The sequence below is a fragment of the Hemiscyllium ocellatum genome, chromosome 4, assembly GCF_020745735.1.
Source record: "Hemiscyllium ocellatum isolate sHemOce1 chromosome 4, sHemOce1.pat.X.cur, whole genome shotgun sequence".
NCBI lineage: Eukaryota > Metazoa > Chordata > Chondrichthyes > Orectolobiformes > Hemiscylliidae > Hemiscyllium > Hemiscyllium ocellatum.
This window is the reverse complement of record NC_083404.1, coordinates 15107340-15131620: the sequence shown is the minus strand read 5'-3', so window position 1 is coordinate 15131620 and position 24281 is coordinate 15107340. Positions and strand designations below refer to the sequence as shown.

Here is a 24281-nt window from a genome sequence, read left to right as displayed (position 1 = left end):
TAATAGCCGCCGGAAAGTGTTCCTTTCTATCGATAACAATAATCAACAGCATCAGTGATTTGTGAGGAAAGATTGATGAAGCTAAGACCCATCTAAAATTAATGTTGTGTTAGGAAGATGACAGAATTGGTATTTTAGAAAAAGGCCTGGCCTTTTTTTCATCTGAGCACATCATATTGTCTTGACCCTCCAAAAAATTGTCATACTATTCTTTAAGCTTCTCTGTGGGTCTTTGTTCATACTCTGCTGCTTATTTTGCTAATAAAGAGTGTCTGCATGTTACAATTAATGCTCTGCATTTCTGTTACTTTTTTTTAAAACTTGGTTAGGTTTTTGATCAGCTTTAGGATGCCTCCCAGATCTCATTACATTTTGATTTTCCTTATATGTTTCTAAATATTTCTGATGGTTGAACGGATTAACTAGGAAATGGTTAAGACAGCCAGACCAGAAAGCTCCCTGGTTCATACAAGTTTCCGCACTGAGTTTATTCATTTCTAATGGGATGGCAGTGCAGCTGAAATGGGATAAGGAGGGAAAGTTCCATCAGGCCCTCACCTCTGGACAGTGACTGTCCGTCTTAAAAACCTGTGGCAGCATCTGTAGAAACAGATCGACTTAAAGTTTCAAATCCAATACGAGGCATGTTGAATTCACTATGATAACTTGGTTTCTCTTTTCACAGCTGATGTCCAACACAGACTTGCTGATGTCCAATACTTTGTGTTTATTTCAGATTACTATCACCCACATGATTTCAATTTTATTTTATGTATGTATAGTCATAGATATAAGATGAAGAAAGGATTAGAATCTGCCTTTAATGATTACGTTGCCTGCTGAAACTCAGTGGTTCAAGAAGGCAGCTTACCACCACCTTCTCAAGGGCAATTAGGGATGGGCAATAAATAGACAATAGACAATAGGTGCAGGAGTAGGCCATTCTGCCCTTCGAGCCTGCACCACCATTCATTATGATCATGGCTGATCATTTATCCTCAATCAGTATCCCGTTCCTGCCTTATTTCCATAACCCTTGATTCCACTATCCTTGAGAGCTCTATCCAACTCTTCCTTCAACGAATCCAGGGACTGGGCCTCCACTACCTTCTGGGGCAGAGCATTCCACACACCCACGACTCTGAGTGAAGAAGTTTCTCCTCATCCCTGTCCTAAATGGCCTGCTCGTTATTTTTAAACTGTGTCCTCTGGTTCGGGACTCACCCTTCAGTGGAAACATGTTTCCTGCCTCCAGAGTGTCCAATCCTTTAATAATCTTATACATCTCAATCAGATCCCCTCTCAGTCTTCTAAACTCAAGGGTATACAAGCCCATTTGCTCCAATCTTTCAACATAAGATAGTCCCGCCATTCCAGGAATTGACCTCGTGAACCTACGCTGCACTCCCTCAATCGCCAGAATGTCTTTCCTCATATTTGGAGATCAGAACTGCACACATTATTCCAGGTGTGGTCTCACCAGGGCCCTGTACAGCTGCAGAAGCACCTCTTTGCTTCTATACTCAATCCGTCTTGTTATGTAGGCCAGCATGCTATTAGCTTTCTTCACTACCTGCTGTACCTGCATGCTTACCTTCATTGACTGGTGTACAAGAACACCCAGATCTCTTTGTACTGCCCTTTTACCTGAATTGATTCCATTTAGGTAGTAATCTGCCTTCCTGTTCTTGGCACCAAAGTGGATAACCATACATTTATCCACATTAAACTGCATCTGCCATGCATCTGTCCATTCACCTAACCTGTCCAGGTCACCCTGTAATTTCCTAACATCTTCCTCACATTTCACCCTGCCACCCAGCTTTGTATCATCAGCAAATTTGCTAATTAATACCATCTTCTATATCATTAATATATATTGTAAAAAGCTGTGGTCCCAGCACTGATCCCTACAATACCCCACTGGTCACTGCCTGCCATTCCGAATGGCAGCCATTTATCACTACTCTTTGTTTCCTGTTAGCCCACCAATTTTCAATTCAAGTCAGTACTTTGCCCCCAATACTATGCGCACTAATTTTGCTCACTAACCTCCTGTGTGGGACTTTATCAAAGGCTTTCTGAAAGTCCAGGTACACTACATCCACTGGATCTCCCTTGTCCATCTTCAGAGTTACATCCTCAAAAAATTCCAGAAGATTATTCAAGCATGATTTCGCCTTCATAAATCCATGCTGACTCTGACCTATCCTGTTACTGCTATCCAGATGTGTCGTAATTTCATCCTTTATAAAGGATGAAAGACTCCAGCATCTTTCCCACCACTGAGGTCAGACTAACTGGTCTATAGTTTCCTGTTTTCTCTCTCCCTCCTTTCTTAAAAGGAACTGATCCTGAATCTATCGAACTCTGGAAAATAATCACCAACGCATCCATGATTTCTCGAGCCACCTCCTTCAGTAACCTGGGACATAAGTCCTCGCGACCTGATGGTCTATCAGCCTTCAGGCCTAACAGTCGATCCAACTGGCAAATATAAATTCCCTTCAGTTCAGGTCCTTCAGCCACTGTTACCTCTGGGAGATTGCTTGTGTCTTCCCCAGTGAACACAGATCTGAAGCACCAATTCAACTCTTCTGCCATTTCTTTGTTCCCCGTAATATATTCCCCTGTTTCTGTCTTCAAGGGCCCAATTTTAGTCTTAACCAGTCAGTGACACCCATATCCAACAAAGGAATTTTTAAAAAAATGAATAATGATCACTTTGATCAGAGAACTTAGACTACATTCTCTCTGACCTCTGCTTCAATCCCCTTACAATAGCAGGTAATGAAGGAGCAGTCACAATTTGGTGAAAAGGAAGACCGTAATTATGGTATAGTTTTGGTTTCTAGATCTCTTTTCAACCAATTAATCCTTCTTACACACCTGAAGCTCCAAAGGCTTGTAACACTGAAACGTCATACCTTTGAATTTTAATTTTTGTACTTATTATTGTAGATTACTTGTACAATATTCCCAAAGTTATGCACCATTTTAATAAATCCCAGATCCTTACCTACACCATTGTTGGTAATCAGTTCATCAGGTTTGCTAAATTTAGCAAAAAAAAACTTAATAGCTGCTTCAAATTTGAAGTACTAGTATCTAACTGGCTATTTTGTACAGACAATCTTAATACCATCTTTGGCAATATCTGGTCTGTCCATTTTGTCTTTGAGAAAGATCGAAGACTTCTCCGTCTTTTCACAGTGAGACAATATGTGATTATATATTCAGCAGTTTTCAATTTCTACCTCTAAAGCTTCTACCATTTAATCCCACCATTATTATATTCACCATCATACCAAGGAGATTTTATCCACACTGGAGAGGGGGGAAATAATTGTGTGATACATGCTACCTTGCAAATGAAGTGTTGGTGAGCAGGCCCTTTGGGAATTTTCTGAACATGTCAATGATCACTAAAGGACGCAATACGTCACCTCGCTAAGTACCTGCCTCAATACGTCACCTCCCTGAGTACCTGCCTTAATATGTCACCTCACTCAGTACCTGCATCAATACGTCACCTCACTCAGTATCTGCCTCAGTACATCACCTGCCCGAGTACCTGCCTCAATACGTCACCTGCCCGAGTACCTGCCTCAATACGTCACCTCCCTGAGTACATGCCTCAATACGTCACCTCACTCAGTACCCGCCTCAATACGTCACCTCACTCAGTACCTGCCTCAATACGCCACCTCACTCAGTACCTGCCTCAATATGTCACCTCACTGAGTACCTGCCTCAATACGCCACCGCTGAAAATGTGTTGCTGGTTAAAGCACAGCAGGTCAGGCAGCATCCAAGGAATAGGAAATTCGATGTTTCGGGCATAAGCCCTTCATCAGGAATGAGGAGAGTGTGCCAAGCAGGCTAAGATAAAAGGTAGGGAGGAGGGACTTGGGGGAGGGGCAATAGAGATGTGATAGGTGGAAGGAGGTCAAGGTGAGGGTGATAGGCCGGAGTGGGGTGGGGGCGGAGAGGTCAGGAAGAAGATTGCAGGTTAGAAGGGTGGTGCTGAGTTGAGGGAACCGACTGAGACAAGGTGGGGGGAGGGGAAATGAGGAAACTGGAGAAATCTGAGTTCATTCCTTGTGGTTCCCAGGCGGAAGATGAGGCGCTCCTCCTCCAGCCGTCGTGTTGTTATGTTCTGCCGATGGAAGAGTCCAAGGACCTGCATGTCCTCGGTGGAGTGGGAGGGAGAGTTAAAGTGTTGAGCCAAGGGATGGTTGGGTTGGTTGGTCCGGGCATCCCAGAGGTGTTCTCTGAAGCGTTCCGCAAGTAAGCGGCCCGTCTCCCCAATATAGAGGAGGCCACATCGGGTGCAGCGGATGCAATAGATGACCGCCCTCAGTACCTGCCTCAATACACCACCTCACTCAGTACCTGCCCCAATACATCATCTCACTCAGTACCTGCCTCAATACATCATCTCCCTGAGTACCTGCCCCAATATGTCACCTCACTGAGTACCCGCCTAAAAACGTCACCTCTCTGAGTACCTGCCTTAATACGTCACCTCTCTGAGTATATGCCTCAATACGTTACCTCACTCAGTACCGGCCTCAATACGTCACCTGCCCGAGTACCTGCCTCAATACATCACCTGCCCGAGTACATGCCTCAATACGTCACCTCACTCAGTACCCGCCTCAATACGTCACCTCACTCAGTACCTGCCTCAATACGTCCGAGTACCTGCCACAATACGCCTCCTCACTCAGTACCTGCCTCAATACATCACCTCCCTGAGTACCTGCCTCAGTACCTCACTCTCACTCAGGACCTGCCTCAATACGTCACCTCACTGAGTACCCGCCTCAATACGTCTCCTCACTGAGTACCTACTTCAATACGTCACCTCACTGAGTACCTGCCTCGATGGAGGGTGAGAAAAGCAGCAGGGTTCCTTCCTGGAAAAAGCAAGGTGACCCGGCTGCAGAGCAATTAGAGTATTGATATGCGGCAAGGGAGTGACCTCTGAAATCCAATCCATTGCTTAGATACCCCCTACTCCCGGAGATACACCCAGCCTTTCACTGATGGATGTCTGATAGAGCAGGTGGTGTTCTATGTCTTTAGGACCCAGTCTGATTGGTTGGCAACGTTTGCAAGTCAGATGCCACTGCTGAGGCCTCTGACAGGCTCAGTTTCTCAGTAGTCAACTCAGACAAACTGATTGCTGCATGTTATGGTGAGCTGTCCTGGCAGAGCAGTGGGCAGCAAATTAGTTGACGACTAACATGCTTTCCTTTAGTCTTAAAAATGGAAAATAGTTTCTGTTCATTTATAAAATCATTCTTTGCAACACCTTCTTAATTCTCTTAACTCGTTTTATATATTTCATTGAGTTGCCTTGTTTATGGGATAGCAAGAAAGTATATGTATGGATACATATCTTCCATACCCAATCAAAAATTTAGATAATCCCATAAAAACATTTACCCTAAGAACCAGGAGCAGGATGGGGCAACTCAGCCCTTCCAGTCTACTCCGTCACTTAACACAATCATCTAGGCCTCAACTCCACTTTCCTGCCTGTTCTTCATAAATCTTTACCCCATTTCTATCTCCTCTTTAAATTTACTCAGTGTGTCAGCATCCACAGAACTCTGGGGAAGTGAATGCCACAGGATGAAATGTGCACTTTAAAATTATTCTTTTGTTACATTTGCATTTCCATTTTTTTGGTCTGAATAACATCAATAGTTATCTCCTACAACCTTTCAAATAGAGGCTGGTATATGTTTGTCTACACTTAGAAAAGCTTTCACTATTATCCTTTCAAAATGTAGCTTATATGGACAGTCCAGCAAGTACCTTTTATTATGCATAAAGAACATTTACTTAAAATTTAAAATATTAGTACTGATCCTGCAAAATGCTTATTTAAAACCAGATGTTTTTAAGGCATAAATACAGCAGTGAATTAAGGTTTTATAACAAAATGAATGAAATAAATGCACCATTTTCTAATTCATCTTTGCTATCAGTTTATATTGTCCTTTCTCTTTATATTCATTTGCCTTTTGGATGAAAGGATGGACAGATAACGATGTTTAATGCTATTTACTGTTATTCTCTATTCATTTATCAATTCTTACTCCAACTTTTACTCCCCTGCTGTCTTTCTCTGAGGAGGCATAAAGGATCTCGCAAGTGATAATCAGTCCTAAATTGGAACTCACGATATGGAAAACTTGAATGTTGACAGATGTTTGGCAAGCACCTTTTAAGGCCCTATTTGTTTTATAAACTTTGAAAGAAAAAACCATGACTGTGCAACTTACCTGTTGTGTTTTGCGGAAAACTTGGCAGCGAAGCAGGACCATTAACTCCAGGAAGAATGACTGGAGAAAGCCCCGAGAGGCCTGAATAGGATGTTGAAGCATTGAGACCATGCAATGCATTATTTTCCATTATGCTTTGCTGATGCAGAACTTGCTGCTGTGATGTTATGCCCAAAGCATCTGTAGCCTTCTTCAAACGATCCAACTCTTGCTGAGCCATCAACTGTCGGACAGTCGTAGGAGCAAGGTAATCCTTCTCCTTATCAAGCTGGCATCCTACCGTTTCTTTCACCTTGTTGATATGTTGCTGTGAGAAAATGTGATCTCTGATAGACAAACGGGCAGTGTACATAACACCACACAAAGAACATTCTGGTCTTTGTCCATCAGTTCCAGTTTGATTCATCATGAATGATTTTGCCATGTTTAACTTCAACTTTTTGTCTTTTGCTCGAGCATTCTGAAACCACACCTGGACAACTCTTTTGGGTAAATTAATTTCATTGCCAAGAAGCTCACATTCTTGCATCGTTGGTGTACGGTAGTCAGAGAAACATGACTTGAGGACTTTTAGTTGAAGATTACTCATTTGTGTTCGGAAGCGTTTCTGACCAGGCCGTTCACTGGATCGGGATGACGATTTAAGACTGCTGTGGCTCCCAAATGGACTTGGAGAACATGGATCAGCGAGACTTGATGTCTCACTTCGGTCAACACTATCATCTACATCATTATCCCTTGAAATGAAGCTGAGAGAAGGGCTCGGTAAGCTGATGGAAAGTCTTTCATCATAATAATCAACTGAGGTTGTTGTAGCCATTACTGACAATTGATCACCAGCTATTGATGTTTTTAATTCATCTGAAGACTCAGTAATTTTACTCTCTGAAGTGCTAACTAAAATGTTTTCAGTTTCGTTGTTTCCTTCATCTCCTGTACTTCCATCACTTATGGCTGTGTTAATAGATGATGTATCATCATAATCTGTCTTACTCTGATCAAAACTGACAACACCTGGGTTTACATTTGGACTTTCTGTGTCTTCGTTGCATTCTGATTTGAACAATGATGGGCTGAGGAGATGTTTTGGTGACATGTCTGCTGTTTTACTTACTGGTGTGGAAACAGAAGATGGTGCTTCATTTTCGCTTAATGCGTCGATCTTGGAAAAGAGTAACGTTGGAAACTCAAAGTAATTATCTTTATTTGGGCTCTCACCATCGTCATCTTGTGGCATAATTGGGCTTGGTGGGAGGCTGTAACCTGCTTGTTTAGCTTCATGCCAATGTCGGGAACGAATGTGTGTTTCAAGTGCTGTCTTAGCTTTGAAGAGTGCTCGACAGAAAGGGCATCTTCTGTGAGAGTGACTTGGACCGAGGGCACGAAACTGCCCTTTCCTTTCACGAGCTCGAGTGTTCTGAAACCAGACCTGGACCACACGTTTCTTCAGGCCTACCTCATTTGAAATATGATCTAACATCTTGCGAGTAGGATTAGAATCCAACAGGTACTTTTCATATAATATCTCCAGTTGCTCTGGAGTTATTGTGGTTCTGAGCCGTTTATCACGATGCGGTTCGTCCCCACTATTTGTGCCTTCTTTATCGTTTTGGTTGTTCTCCTCCTTCTCTTCCAACTTGCGCTTCACTGTTCCAGAAGCGGTATTGGAAGGAGTTGGAACTGATGAGCTTGTCTGTGAAGACATCTGTGCAAGTGGCCCAGGAAGCAACTGTCCTGCTATAAGAGGATTGTTCGGGTCAAAAATCATATAGGGCATATCTAACGATCTATCCAAGATTTGTGAATGGAGGAATTGGTTCTGGGCTGCCAAGAAATGAATGTGCTGGTGCTCTTGCCAAAGTTCCAAGGTTGGAAAGGCATATTTACACTGGTCACACTGGTACTGTAATATTTGAGGAGGTAGACTGTTCTGTAAAGAGGTGACTGTTACAGACGGAGGGCCGGATGAAACTGTTGGTGTACTTTGAGGCTGTGAATGAGGCCGCATTATTTGTGTTTGGGATTGCTTTTGTTGTTGGGACTGAGGTGTTGTCGCCTGTGGCTCTGATGGAGGTGAAGATGTTAACTTGGTCACTTGAGAGGGTTGAACAGCCTCAATTTGCTTTGGTTTCTCTCCTGGTAGGTTAGACTTAGGGGAACATTTGTCCATTTCCAGTTTGGGTGAAGGCATCAGAGGAGTACTAGAACCAGAGCTAGAACCTGACCCCATCATTGTTCCCAATGAAGGCTTTGATGAGTCCGTTAGACCAGAACTGTCAGGATGATTTGACATCATTTGGTCTGTAGCATCCATTGAATCTTCTGTTTGGCTATCATCCTGACCATCTTCATCTTCATCTTTGTAACACTGTTTCTTTTGATGTGTAATTAAATCAAAAATCCGTGGAAATACAACGTTGCATTTTTTACACTGATATTGTAAATTACTAGTTCGTATGTAACGCTCATTGGTTAGTTCCCTTCTTTCACTGTCTTTAGCGTCTGCTTGGTTCTCAAAGCTCTTTCGTGCTTTTTGACGGGCGTTCTGGAACCACACAACAATGACTCGAGTAGGTAGGTTCAGAACAGTGGATAGTTGTTCTATTTCATCATCTTTTGGATAAGCATTAGTGTCAAAAAAGTCCTGCAGAACCCTCAATTGATAGTCGGTGAATCGGGTTCTAGATGATCGTTTATTTACTGTACCATCTGTCCTGTAATATTCTCCAGTATTCAAATAAGTATCATTTCTGGGCTCTTCCAACGTGGTAATCGGTGGGTTATTGAAATTGTATGGCGAGTCCTTATTTCTTTGCCTCTCTTTAAACAGGGTATTACGAAACCAATGCTTGATAACTTTCTGTGGAAGTCCCGACTTCTCTGACATTTCTTGAATTTGTTCTTCAGTTGGTGAGTTATTGATGTCAAAATAAGTTCGTAAGACCTTTAGTTGATCATCTGTGATTCTTGTACGTGGACGCTTGAATTGGTGGTGCTTGAGGAAATTGGGATCCAAGCCTAACTGCTGTTGACAGAGCTGGGTGAGGTCGGCAGATAAAGATTCCATGGTTGGAAGTTGCAGAGTGAGCTGGGGGGGCAAGGAAGAATGCTGCATCATAACTGGAGGGAAGAGAGGCAGATCCAAGGACACTGGCATCTGAACTTGGGATTGTGAAGAAGGGGGAGGTGGGGGAGGTGGGGGAGGTGGAGGCGGCGGAGGCGGTGGCGGAGGCGGTAATGGCGATGGGGCAGATCCTTGGACTTTGCCATTCCCTGTGGAGGAAGGAGGAGGTGGTGGCGGCGGGGGAGGGGGAGGTGGTGGTGGTGGGGGAGGTGGCAGTGGTGTAGGTGCGGGTGACTCTGGTGAAGGTGGTGTTACAGGATACAATTTGTCATACGCTTCCCTATAATGGCATGCAAATATCTCCAGCTCTCCAAATGGGAAAAACTGGTAGTGAATATGCTCTTGGTGGCTCTTCAGAATCAGGATGTTCGAAAACAGCTTGCCACATGCTTCACATTCTAACTTATCAGTTTTCTCATTTTCACCATTCTTGCTTCTCTTCTGAACTTTCTGCTTGTTTTCATTGAACTGAATAACCAACTCAAAGCCGAAGTTTTCTAATAAAGCTTTTGCTGCATTTCCTCTTGCACCAGATGGAATACGAGGAGGTGGAAGCACAGTTTCTACTGATTTCTGTTTTTTAATCTCTTTATTTTCCTTTAAAGCTTCAGATTCATTTAAAATCTCATGCTGCGTCTTACTTTCTGCTATCTCCATTAATTCCTCAGTTTCTTTCTGGGAATAAGTGTCTTTTAACATTTGGGACTCGACAGAATTGAGAATATTTGGTTCCAGCTTTGATGGTTTAAGGGTTTGCTGCTGTTGCTTTTGCGTCAGTTGCTGTGGCTGTAAACTTTGATGCTGCTGCCCGTACTGCTGCTGAATTTGCAGTAACTGTTGCCCTTGTACTTGCTGCTTTAGATCTTCCAGCAGAGATCCTGTCATTGCAGACATTCCAAAGGTTCCCGAACCAGGCAGGCCAAGCTCTGTGCTCAGATTAAATTCAGTGCTTGGCAGATAAAAAGGAAAGAGAAACTGTGGTTGTTGCAACTGCAGTAAAGCTTCAGCTGTCATAGGGAAATGTGGTAATAACGCTGGATTCAGAAACTGAGGCTGGAAGAAAGCAGCTTGTTGCTGCAGTTCATGTTGAAGATGCATTTGAGCCTGGACTTGGGCTTGGGCCTGAACCTGGGCTTGAGCTTGGGCCTGGGCCTGGGCCTGGGCCTGGGCTTGGGCTTGAGCCTGGGCCTGGGCCTGGGCTTGAGCCTGAGCCTGGGCATGAGCTGGCGCTGGTGACTGTGGTTGATGCTGGACAGAATGAGGAGAAATTGATTCTGTAAACTGCTTTTTGTTTGCTTCTTTGATATCTGTATTAACGTCTTTATTACTAATCGAGGCAATCCCAGGAGAATCTGTCGTCACTTGACCAGTAACCAGAAGATTACCACCACTGCCTACACTATTACTCCCACTTGCAGTTCCACAATTCCCTGCTTCCAGTTTGGCTGCCCTTGCTTTTGTCTGATGGAGCACAGACCTCATATGAATTTCCAATGTTGAGCTCTGGCTATAGGCAACATTACATGTGTTGCACTTGTAGGGTTTGTTATCTATGCTGCTGTTAGTTTCTTGTGGAACTGGACTTGATGCCTCTTGTAGGACTTTCTTCAGCTTGTGCAAGTGTGATACTGAATTATAGTGAACCAAGAGAATGTTCTTCTGGGTGAAAGATTCTTTACACACCGTGCATTTATACGGTCGGGAGGGATCCAAAAACTTTTCCATGGTAAAATTTGGACCTTTCCGGAAAGGAAGTGTTCGTTTTGGTTCTGAACTTAAATCATCTAAAATAGAACTGCTGTCACTTCCAGTTGGACTGGCTTTCCCATCCTGATCAATTTCCTCTTCCTTATCGATTTCCTGTACCAGGATATTATCATCTTGATTGATAACTTCACTATCAGACCAGAACTCCCCATTCATATGATAACTTCCACAAATTTGTTGTATCTCGACTTCACTTAGCTCAGGGTGACTAGTTTCTAAGTGTCTCTTTAAAGCCAGAAATGTGCGGAAGCTGCGATGACAAAGGCTACACATTGTGGCAGCCCGGATAGCGTGATACTGTGAATGAATCTGAAGTTTCTGCATGGTTTTGAAAGCCAGACTACATTGACTACAGCGATACTTGTATACATGTCTATCAGACACAGGCAGCTGTTGCCTTTTCTGAAGTTCATTTAGTTGATCTTGCAGAGAGTCTGAACCTTTAAAATGCTGACTTCCATCCTTTTTCCAATCTCCAGTTTCTGAAGGATCTTTTGACGTCTTCTGCTCCTCATTTTTTGACTCAATTCCAGACTTTGAGTTGTCTGAGACTGTATAAACTTTTCCCTCTGACGAATATTCACCTATTTAACAAAAACTGACATAAGGTGAAAGGAACAAAAAGGATACAATTCAAATTGCTGTGAAATTCACAAATTGAAATCTAGAGAAGGCTGTCATATCTCTAGTGTTCGCTCTTTCATATGGAAACAGTTGCAAAAGTCATAAAAATAAACCCTCTCTGGTTTTCTCTGGGTAAAACACCAAGTATGAAATATCGTTTTATTCTGCTAACATGTTACTCTAAATGCTTCTTACCATAAGTTTGTTTCTGTCACTTTTAAGCTATCTTAAGCCATGGACACATTTTAAGATCGATCTGAGAGAATGAATCAGAAATACTACTCTAAGGAAAACTTTCCAAGATTCTGGATTCTCCCACTTGTACCTTCAAGCCTTTGGCAGGTCGAGAACAGAGCATGATTTGTTGTGGCCAATATAGGGTGAATTACTGGAGTGGTTTGAAAACGTTGCCAAATATTTCTCATAACTCTTGAGGGAACAGTGGATAATCAAAAGTCCTAATTCCTTCTATCATGAGAAGCATTTGTAGGTCAGTGCTAACAAGGTGGAAAGTTGGGAGATCCAGGTCTTGCCACAAATTATCAATGTTCAAAGGCCTCAATTTATAATCTGAACCAAATTTCCAAACTCATGTATGGTACATAAGTTTAGATGATGATAATCAAATCATGAATTATGGTTTGAACCTATGACATTGTCACTTGCAGCTAACAGCTAAAGTGAAATAGAAAATACTATATATTACATCTAAGATGTCCCAAAACTTTTCATATCCAATTGGTTACTCAGAATTTGACTTCATAATATGAACATGAATGTATCATGAATATTTTTGATTTATGTGAATCAACCTCTTCCTCCTCTTCCCCAATCATCCTCAACTTGTGTACATGCTGATGATATTCCTAGTACATTTCAAAATCTATGTCCTGACAGAGCAATTCAGTAACTCTGAGAAGTACATTTCCAAATTGCTGCAGGAGGTGACCACAACCATTTGATTTGTAGCTCCACAGGTAAAGAAAATTCAACCTGTTGAAAACAGATGCTAATTAAAAACTCTGTTCAACCCTAAGAAACTATTGTAAAAGGAATGGTTTGTGAAATCCATGGATGAGATTGGATATGAACGTTGTGTACATTATCTAGTTTTACTTTTCAGATTGTGCCGTCTTGTCTTAAGTGCCCATAAATTAATTGATCATTTGCCTCATTATACTTTCTGCATTACGACAGGGACTACACCTGCAAAATATTTCATTGATGGCAAAGTATAAAGAAGTCATAAACAAACTACAGAAGTGCAAGTCATTACTGTTTGAGATCTTAGTACATTTTAGTCTAACAGTCACTGTAACTCCAATAAGTCATTGTATGTGAAACACAGATGCGATAACACATAAATGAAAATCTTGTCAGATAGAATTGTTCAGTATTAAATCATCCAATTAACAATGGTCATTACAACAAAATCCACTACTTCAGTTTTCCACCATTGAGTACTTCTGGCACTTAAACCTCTGCAGCCCAACGCTGAAGATTTCACTGCTACTTGGAAGGAATTAATTTCTTCAGTGACTTCAAGATTTCCTTGCTCCTTATTTGCTGAGTGCTTCAAGTTGACAGGTTTAGAACTTTCCCTGCTGTAACCTCCTCCCTGACACTACTACAGCTTCTCTTCTCTCCTTCACAGCCTGTCTGCCCCCTCCCTCTGTAGATGCCTCCTCAACACCTCTCGATGTGCAAACCCTCACCTACCACAAGCCTCTCTAACTTTTGCTTCTCTGGTGCTCAGGCCTCCGGGTAAGGCAGCCACTCATTTCTTGCTGGTTTGTCAGCAACAAGACGGAGAGCTGCATGATGGCTCAGTGGTTAGCACTACTGCCTCACAGTGCAAGGGAACAGGGTTCAATTCCAACCTCAGGTGACTGTCTGTGTGGAGTGTGCACATTGTCCCTGTGTCTGTCTGGGCTTTCTCCAGGTGCACTGGTTTTATCCCACAGTCCAAAGATGTGCAGGTTATGTAGATTGGTCATGCTAAATTGACCATAGTGTCGAGGGATGTGCAGGTTAGGTGGGTTAGCCATGGGAAATGCAGGGTTACAGAGATAAGGGGTGGGTGGGGGTTGGTCTGGGTGGGACACTCTTTGGAGGGGTTGGTATGAACTCAATGGCTCAAATACCCTGCTTCCACATTACAGGGATTCTGTGTCATTGGCAGACTGGTTCCTTACTGATTCTGTCATTCCCATTTAACAGGGATGACATTTCTATGATTGACAAGTTTTTACTTTCTTCAGCCTTTGGGGTCAAATTCCCCTTCGCTTGTTTCCTTGTACATTTTTACATTAAACCAACAAGAGCTCCGTAGATCATAAAAAAATCGAAAGCGTCTGGAATTATCTACAGTAATTCCCTTGCTACAAATCTGTCTGGATCCTTATTAAAGAACCCATTGGTTCAGTCAGAGTTTTTTTTTAACAACTTCTCATTTTAAGATTCACAACCTGAACACCATCTGTGTGTTTATTACATGCCATTGCAAAGTCCAGGCTATCATCTCCAACTGTTAACAGATGAATTTCAAATCCAAATCAAGCACTCTCTCCAAGACATAGTGATGCTTTGCAAATACATTGTTTTTGAAAAGGAGAAACTATACAACCACAGCCTCAAAATTCCCATCCCGAGGGGCGAAAACAGAAGTGGTAACGAAATAAACAACTTCTCCAGTCTTAAGAAATTAAGGAAGACCATGTTAATTTTATACAAAAAAGAAATTGTACAAACTCTAGAGCATTTGACACTGGAACCAGTAATGTTTAACCTTCAAATAGAGTCATAGGGATATGCAGCTTGGAAACAGACCCTTCGGTCCAACCGTCCATGCCGAGCAGATATCCCAACCAATTTAGTCCCACCTGCATGCACCCAGCCCAAATCCCTCTAAACCCTTGCTAAACATATACCCATCGAGATGCCTTTTAAATGTTGTCATTGTACCAGCCTCCACCACTTCCTCTGGCAGCTCATTCCACACACGCACCACCCGCTGTGTGAAACAGTTGCCCCTTAGATCTCTTTTATATCTTTTCCCTCTCACCCTAAACCTATGACTTTTAGTTCTGGACTCCACCCACACGGGAATTACCAAACTGTCAATTTGTCTGTATGGGGATAGCTTCTTTACAAAGCCAGCCACCACTTTCACAGAGCTTACCAAGTGATTTACCCGATTCCTCTGTGGTTACAGTTGCAGTATTATTGAGAAAACACTGCATTTTCTCTGAAGCGGTTGAAGACAATATGCTGGTGGAGTTCATCCCATCTGGAAAAGACACCTTTAAAAGAAACACACAATAAGACTCCTTTATTATCTCAGAGTATCACATACTGCATCTTTTAAAACAAAAATTTGGATGACACAATGTGCTGGACACAATTATATGTATTTCATTTCACAAAACCAAAATCATGGTGAGACGGAATCTTGCCAATGGGACTGAAGGAGCAGATCGAGGAATTTCTATTGGTCGTATCTTTCGGTAAGCCAATAACTATAATATTTTTGATCTGCTACCTTTCATTGAATACAGTCTCACAGTCATTGCAACCTGAGCAGGAGGCACTGTATGTGCTGCTTCTCATGTCCAAAACATTGCATATACACAGAAAGCTAACATGATTTTCTGTGGTAGATGCTTTGCTGGATGAGACTCTTCTGATACAATCTCCTAAGGACAAAGTTCCATTACTTCAAGATCTGACTGATAGATATATCATAACATGTTTAGAAGGCCTGCTATCCATCCTTGTTTCTCACTCCATAGGTCATAGGAAATCTTGAGAGGGTTTAGATTAAGAGGAGGATAGATGCTGGACCAGACCATACATCTGCACATGTGCAAAGCCAACTGCAGTTGACTGTGACCTGAAACATGGCTGTAATTCTTTACAGAACGCTCCAACCTAACTAACAGCAGTTCATCACTTTTCTCTACTTTTTTACTTATCCATGTTACGATGCCCCTTTATTCCATGGGTTTCAATGTTGTTAATGAGACCATTATTGAACACCTTCTGCAAGTCTACATTCCCACAAAATGCACTGCCTTTGTTATCCCTCTCCATCACTTTATCAAACAACTCAATCAATTTCTCAAAAAAATTGCTGTCAAAAATGAAAATAAAGGAGATTATATTGGAGAAACTCATCAGTTCTGACAGCATCTGTGTGAGTGGAATGGGGAGTTGTGGCGTGATCAAATGGAGAACAGTGTTCATGGTCTGAAATTGACGGATTTCATGTTAATTTGTGAAGGCTGTAAATGAGGAGCTGCTCCTTCAACTTGTGTCAAGCTTCTGTGGAGTCCTGCAGCAGGCCCAGGACAGAAACGTTCGCATGTATTCCTCAGGCTACTGACTTCCATGAAGTCTTCAGGCGAATAATCTTTATATCTGTGCTCTTGAGCTTCTTCGGCAAGTTCAGACCTGCAGTCCACAAATTAGTCTTTAGTCTACTAATCTTCACAACACCTTCCAGTGCATTTCTGGTGCACCCCAGATACTCAGCCATGAAATTGTTATCTTGTCATCTTGTGTACCGTCACCTAGAAACTGGTTACCAGCACCCATCTGTTTTAACGTGGTGACCAACTGCAAATATCTCAATTCGTCTTCTTTAGTTTTTCTTCACTAACTCCTTTTGGGGTCTCTTCAACATGAGCATGGGTCTCTGCTTTAAGTTGTTAAGTCTAGATTTTGTGTGCACCAATCCTTCTTCTGAGTTGAAGCCCAAGTTCCTTGTTCCTCCCTGAAGCAATGTCATTTCCACGGCAAAGACTCAGACCTGCTCCATCTTTTTTTGATAGTTCCAATGCCTTCACCTAGGCTAAGATTTTGTTACACTTCACTGCAGTTGGATATTTGGTTGGAACACAGCATTGACCCTGCCATCCTTTAAATAACACTGGTACATTAATTTTCACCTATTCAACATCTGTTAGAAAATACTCACCTGCTATTACAGCCCAAATGCTGCCATTCTAAGTATTTTTCAGTATATTTCAAGAATGTTGGTATAACCTAGGACTACTTCCTTCATTTGTTCATGAAACAGGAGCAATGTTGTCCACCTCCAATTGCCTGAGACACAGTAAAATACAAAGGTAGAAAAGGGTTGTCTTGTTGGTGTTCAAATATGCAGACTGAAGCCCATCTCAGGGTGAAATCTGATATCAAGATTGCAAATTGTCCAAATATTTTTTTCCATGCAGCTTCAGTAAATGGAGAACCAACCACTGAACACACATACTGTTGTTCTGCCAGGGTCTTTTGTTTTACATTTAATCACCTTAAAACCCATTGCTTTGCCCAATGACTACAAAATCTTTTTTCATATTGGCCATCTTGCCACTTGATTTAACATCATCTGTGGAAAAAAAAACCTTCCACCACATCAGCAGTTTAAATAGATGACTCTGTGGACTGGACTTTATTCAAGGAAGCAGGAAAATTAAGTTTAAAAACTGCCCAACCAGAAAGAAGGTAACCTTTCACCTCAGGAGCGGTTGCGGATGGAGTACTGAGCTGGCTGACTATGAGGCCCACATTAATTCTCCAGGTTTTTGGTTGATTTCAAGACTCTTCAATCTTCTAGCCCTCCTTATATCTACCTGCATGGTCCATTTCCATGTTCCTTCTCTGCTTTTCCCACTCTCCAAGTCCACTATGTATAAGAACCATTGAGCCTTATAATAAGTGGCAATTCTTTGACACTCTTGGGGAAAAAAGTCGTGGTTACGAAATTGCTGTTCTTACAATCTTGTAAAAGTGTCAGTCAGTGAAAGTCAATCATGGTATTAATAAAAGATATTTCACTTGACTTTACATCTCTTAACTTTGCCCAAATAAACATGACTATCAAACAAATAATAGCTTATCATAACATCAAAGATGGCAATCAAAGCAAAAACTTTAGTTCCATCTGTGTAAACAGACCCCTGCTGACTTAATTCATAAATGAGACAGAGGGTTCAGTCAAACATTCATTATAAGGACATGTAGAGAAATAAAAATCTAGCCATCTGTCTCTGCTCATAATGAGATCATCTGGCAAATGTATCACAGACTAAAGGAGAACAACTCCTGAGATATTTGGTTCTAAACTTCCCAGCTCGGCAAAGGCATGATTTCTGTGAGTGGGCTGACTATTCATACCATAACAAACTGACACATAAGAGGTAAGGCAGGGATCCCAGAACTGAGTTCAGTCTACAACTTTAAAATCTTCCTTCATTTCATTGATAGACAGATGCATGAATATCCAAGGGCAAATGACCTCAGACTGAGGTTCTCTCTCTCTTTCAGCTTTTTAATTGGTGATATTTTTAAAAAATTGTAAATCAAGAGTAGATTAACTGGTTAATAAGACCAGGAATTTCCTCAGAGATACTTCTAGGGCTTCCACTGGTGAAATTATGGGAACAGTGGCCAGGAAATTCACAGGTTTAATTTTCTGAAAATTAAAATAAATATAACTATAATTACCAAACAATTTGGCTAATTCCTAAAAAGGATCCAATAGATGCAATGTGTTGTTTCTAAATTATTGTGATCTTAATAATAATAATATACATTCAATGCTCTGTTGACAAACAAATCAGACCATTACTAATGATTTTGCCCAATTAATGTATTCTTCCCTAGTTCATGCCTCACCTTACTTAAACATCACATATACAATGCCTATGTTGATTAAACCTTTAAAAGCACTAACTTCTTGATATCTTTAGGATGTATCTCATCAGTCTTGGAGCTCAAAAGACATTTCAAATATTTTTAAAAATATTTCCATGGCCTCAGTATTCACACAGCTTAGACTGTACGGTCAGGCCTCTGGAGTGGGTCTTGAAGCCACATAATTCAGAGGCAGCAGTGGTGTCACTGAGGCACGAATGACACTTAAAGCATTCACATCATATGGTACTTCTCCTCATTTGTCTCATCACACTTCTACATAAACTCTCCCCTTAAAATACTTCCTTATCTTGAAAATATTGTTTCCTTACAAGCATCTAAATTATACTGTTTACAACTTACTTTTCTATTGGCCTATTTACCTATTTTTAAAGCCCATTACAGTTATCTTCAACTGCCCTTTAAATAATCAGTAGTACTCACAATTCTCATTCTTATTCTTTAAACAATTCTGCTCATTGCTTAGGTGACTTTTAATTTTGTCTTCAGCAACCTCTTCATGGATCTTAATCTTTTGCTTGCTTTCTCCTATGAATGAATTTCCTTTTCAAATTCATTACAATAGACTTAAAAAGCTTTGTAGTATATAGAAAGCAAAAACATTTATTCCTAACGTACAAGAATATTTATATATTTTACCGCACAACAACGATCACTGTTTTAGCTTTAAATGGGAAAATCTGGACCAGCACGTCAACCCCTCTTGATGTATGATGCTTAAGAAGTAGTGCAGTTCATCCAAAAGCAAATCAGTAATTATCTCACAGTATAAATCACCACAGAAATACATTACACTCTGAAAAGGGCAATAAACTCTGCAGCTTATATTTCAAATAATGAAGCATTTTAATTTCCAAGTCTGGAGCCAAAAACTCCTCGACTGAGATACACTTTAAACTGCTTACAGTCATAAGTAGCTTCTCCACACAGTCAGGTGCCACACTGTGCAAATGGGTCAGGTGCAGCTGTAGATGAATCTTGTTGCTGAGGACATCTTGACAGAGAGGGCAGCAGATGACCGGCTGCATGGAATGCTGGGACATGACATGTATCTGAATCCTGTTTCCATCCTTACTGTTGTAATTACAGTACGGACACTGGTAGAGCTGTAACCAAATAGCATTTAATAACATATATATTAAAAACTGGTGGCATATAACACACAAAGTTTCTCTCTTTTAGCTTTTTAAGACAAAATCATTTTGCAGTGAGAAATTACGAGCACATTAATAAAGCAAAGTCAGATTGAACATTCTTATTTCCAAGAAAACAGGACCAGTATGGGTATTGACAAAGAAAAAGCAGCTAATCAAATTGTTCTTTTTAACAGTAAGATTTTAAATTGTTTCATTAAGAGACATGAAATATTGGACTTTTATGTCAGATATTGTTTTCAGTACTCTCAAATGATTCCTGCATATGCTGCATACATTTCAAAAACTAAAAAGCTCTCTTGAAGTGATAATTATAAACAGAACACTTGATGGTAGTGCAGGAGGTACATCAACTGGACTAGCAACCCTGTAGCTGAGGCTAATGTTTCTAAAAAATGGATTCAAAGCTAGTGTAATTGAAATTTAACTAATACAATCATGAATTGAAAGCAAATCTATCAATGAACAATGATTTTTTTCTAAACCCATCCGGTTCACTAATGCCATTAAGGGAAGGAAATCTGCTATCCGTGTGATTCTAATTACGCAGCAATGTGGTTGACTCTTAACTGCTCTGAAATGGCCTTGCAAGCCACTCAAATCCAGGGCAATTAGGGCAACAATTCTGACCTTTGTCAGGGTTGCCCACATCCCACAGACAAAAACAAAAAGGCTTTGCCAGTAAAGCTTTCATAAATAAATAATTTCCTGGGAAATACTTTGGTGATCAATTTCTTAAAGAAAAATGATAAAGGAAACAGACCGGAGAGAAAAAAAAACAACCAGTGGAAAATGATTTTGTCTCTTACCTGGTCCTGACCGGGTTTGTTGCTACCAGCAGAGTGAGGTCTCTTGGAAGCGAGATCATCTCCTCCCTGTGGCAGTGACCGGTCTCCCACTACAGAACTCTCTTGAGGTTCTGCACATAGCGCAATTGTTCCTGTTAAAACAATGAAACATATCAGAATGTGAATGTACTCAAATTGCAATTCAGCAAATAAAACCTGTTATTTCAATAAATGTCCTTCAATTTTAAAAACTGGTGAGCATTTAACCTATTATGCAAAGAGGCAATCTTTACAATGCTTCCATTTTCTTACAACTATACTTCTGGGAGTATACGTAGTTGTCTAAAAGAAACATATGCAGGAGCAGCCAGCCTGTCACACAACCTTGCTTAATACTCACTACGTCTTGAAGAAAGAAGAAACATCAGACATGTCGAAGTACAATTCAATACATCATCTTCAAATTAGCTCATTCATCCTTGTATACAAATAGTGCTCCCCAACATTATTTGGTTTTGGTTCTTCTCCACCACAGTTGTGAATGGGTAGCAGCTTATAAGCCCCTTCGACTAGTGGGGCAGACGGACAAAACACACACACACACACACACACACACACACACACACACACACACACACACACACACACACACACACACACACACAATTCTTGCATCTTAAGTCATAAGACAAGGAGTGTCAATTTAAGAGAACTACAAATACCCAAATAAGGTGATGGCAAACAGAAGTATATGTTTAAACAGGAAGCTAGCACCAAAACATTTTGTATGCATTTAAGTCAAAGGAATAAGTGACAGCATAATATTTAAACTTGAACCAAATGTTTCCTTGTTTCATAAAATTTACACAAAAAATATTGCAAAAGCAGGCCAACTTGACAATAATTGCTTTTCAGTTGTTTAGTTAATTACTCACTAGCTTGGAAAATTAATCAGTTTTGTACTTGCAATCCAGATTGCTGAGTCGTCAATGTGATTCAGTTCAGAAAACTGAATTTAACACATAAACATTAAACACTTAAATGTTTATGTCTGCAATGCAATCCTAGATGCTCAGTTGTGGTCATTTGATTTACCCCAGTAATGAAGATCATTCTATTATCCTTGTGAAATTCAAACTCAATTCTATTTTCATTGATGGACTACAGAAATAACTGGTTATGGTCAGCATTTACTGGGCATTCTTAATTATCTTTCAGAAGGGAGTTGTGTGCTGCCTTCCTGAATCACAAACTTGCGAAGACAGGGATTTGGATCCAATGGCCATTAAACAATGACGATTCCCAGGCAGCATGGTCTCTCAGTGGTTAGCACCGTTGTCTCAGAGCACCAGGGACCCGGGTTCAATTCCAGCCTTGGGTGACTATCTGAATGGAGTTTGCACGTTCTCCCCATGTTTGCGTGGGTTTCTCTTGGTGTTCTGGTTTCCTCACACAGTCCATGTGAATTGGCCATGCTAAATTGCCTATATAGTGTTAGGTGCATTAGTCAGGGATAAATGTACAGGAATGGGTCTGGGGGGATTACTCTTTGGAGGATCAGTGTGGACTTGTTGGGCTGGATGGTGTGTTTCCACAATATAGGGAATCTAATGATGTATTTCCAGGTTAGGGATTGTATGTGACTAAGAGGGAAATGTTGGTCCATTGCCATAAGTGAGGATTTTTAATCAAAGGACTGAAAAAGAAGGGGAGGGGTTTAATACAGGGATAATTCAATTGTCATATAGATTGGGTTAACCAGGTCAGCACTAATGCAGTGGAGGATGAATTCCTGCTGAGTGTTTTTGAGGGGGTTTCTGGAACAGTATGTTGAGGAGCCAACTGAGGATCAGACTATTTCAGATTTGATATTGTACCATGTGAAAAGGTTAATTAACAACCTTACCACTGGGAAGTAATGACCATAATATGCTCGAATTTTGTGTAATATTTGAATGCAATATAGTTCGTTCTGAAATTAGGGTCTTAAATCTCAGCAAAGGAAACATCAAGGGTCATGATGACTCAGGTGGATTAGGAAAAGACACTAAAAAGATTTGGTGGCAGAGAGACAATGGTTAGTGGTTAAAGAAACACCATAAATTCCACAACACCTAAAGGTGATTCAACTATAGTTACTGAAATAAATCAAAGATCAATTAAATCAAAGCAAGTGGCTTAAAAGTATGAAAAATGGTGGTAAATTTGAGGATTGGGAGCAGTGTGGGATGCAGCAAAGGGGGATCCAAGAGACTGATCAGGAATGGGAGGGAGAAAGAATAGGAATGCAAGCTAGGGAATGAATGAATGAATGATTTTGGTTTTGGTGTTCTGCTGAGAAAAAGAAAGCAAAATACTTGTCCACTGTCACCATGATCAGGCACCATTTTGAATAATTTAAGAATAAGAAAAAAAATGGAAAGGTATAGCTTAAAGACAGTCCAACAGTCCTGAGCCAGCTCATCAGCAATGATGCCTGCACGACCATCCCTCCTCCACTGCCTTGCTCTGTCTACACCGGACCCAACCAACGCCAAAGTCGCCATTCTCCAGGCACCATCTTTCCCCGCTGAGCCAATTCTCCTCCATCACTGCCTCGCCACCTGTGCAAGACCCACTAATGTTAGAGTTGCAACTATTAACTGCTGGGCCCACCTTGACACCTTGATGCCCATCAACCATGCTTCGTTGCCGCCAGCAATGGCGCCGACTAACAGAAGCATAAAGGAGCATAAAGGCACTTTAAAATATCCTATTGATGTGAGAAATGAAAAATATCAACATGATAAATGTGGGCCCATTACAGGAGCAAGCAGGAGAATTGGGAAATGAAGGAGAAACTAAACAGTTATTCAGTCTCTATCTTCACCAATAGGATACAGAAAATCTCAGAGTACCAAGGGATTTTTGTAACTAATCCAAATTACTGAAGAGGTAGTACTTGAAAAAAGGAATACCTGGACTGAGGGTCGATAAATCTATTTGATTAGATGTGTTCAAGCAAGCAGCAAGAGAGCTATTGGACACATTGTGTTCTTTCATAAATCTATAGATTCTGTAAAGGGCCGAGCTGACTAGAATGAAGTAACTGCTTAAAAGAGAGAGAGAGGGAGCATGGAGAACTACAAATCAATTACCTTGATGTTAGCAGTTGGGAAACAATAGCATATGTTATTAAGGATATGAGAACTGAACATAGAGTCATAGAGATGTACAGCATGGAAACAGACCTTTCGGTCCAACTTGTCCATGCTGACCAGATATCCCAACCCAATCTAGTCCCACCTGCCAGCACCTGGCCCATATCCCTCCAAACCCTTCCTATTCATATACCCATCCAGATGCCGAATAAATGTTGCAATTGTACCAGCCTCCACCACTTCCTCAGGCAGCTCATTCTATACATACACTACCCTCTGTGTGAAAATGTTGCTCCTTAGGTCCCTTTTAAATCTTTCCCCTCTCATCCTAAACCTATGCTCTCTAGTTCTGGACCCATCCACCCAGGGAAGAGACTTTGTCTCTTTAACCTAATTGGAAAAGAATGGCAAAATTGGGAAGACTCAACATGGATTATGAAGAGGGAATCATAATTGAAAAATAAAGCTTTTCTGAGGATGTTAATTGTATCTTAGACAAAGAAGAACCAATGGATGTGGTGCATTTAGGTTTTGATGTAGTTTTGTAGTAAATAACATAAGAGCATGTTGGATGGGGTAGAGGGGGAATATACCAGTATTGACGGAGAATTGGTTGAGAGAGAAACCTGTGTGTTGGAATAGAAGGATCATTCACAGGATGGCAG

General features: G+C 41.1%; 1 protein-coding gene across 3 annotated transcripts in view; it reads right to left on the bottom strand.

Moving 5' to 3' along the window:
- Positions 1-24281, bottom strand: part of zfhx4 (zinc finger homeobox 4) — a 264735-nt gene that overhangs the window by 10611 nt on the left and 229843 nt on the right. For 2 of the 3 annotated variants that reach the window (XM_060822798.1, XM_060822793.1), the window contains exons 6-9: positions 20498-20628; positions 19440-19640; positions 14996-15116; positions 6300-11774 (exon numbers count right to left, since the gene is read on the bottom strand). In XM_060822798.1, coding sequence (XP_060678781.1) covers positions 6300-11774; positions 14996-15116; positions 19440-19640; positions 20498-20628 — 5928 coding nt within the window. The remainder of the gene's footprint in view (positions 1-6299; positions 11775-14995; positions 15117-19439; positions 19641-20497; positions 20629-24281) is intronic. The other variant, XM_060822799.1, reaches the window with a different exon arrangement.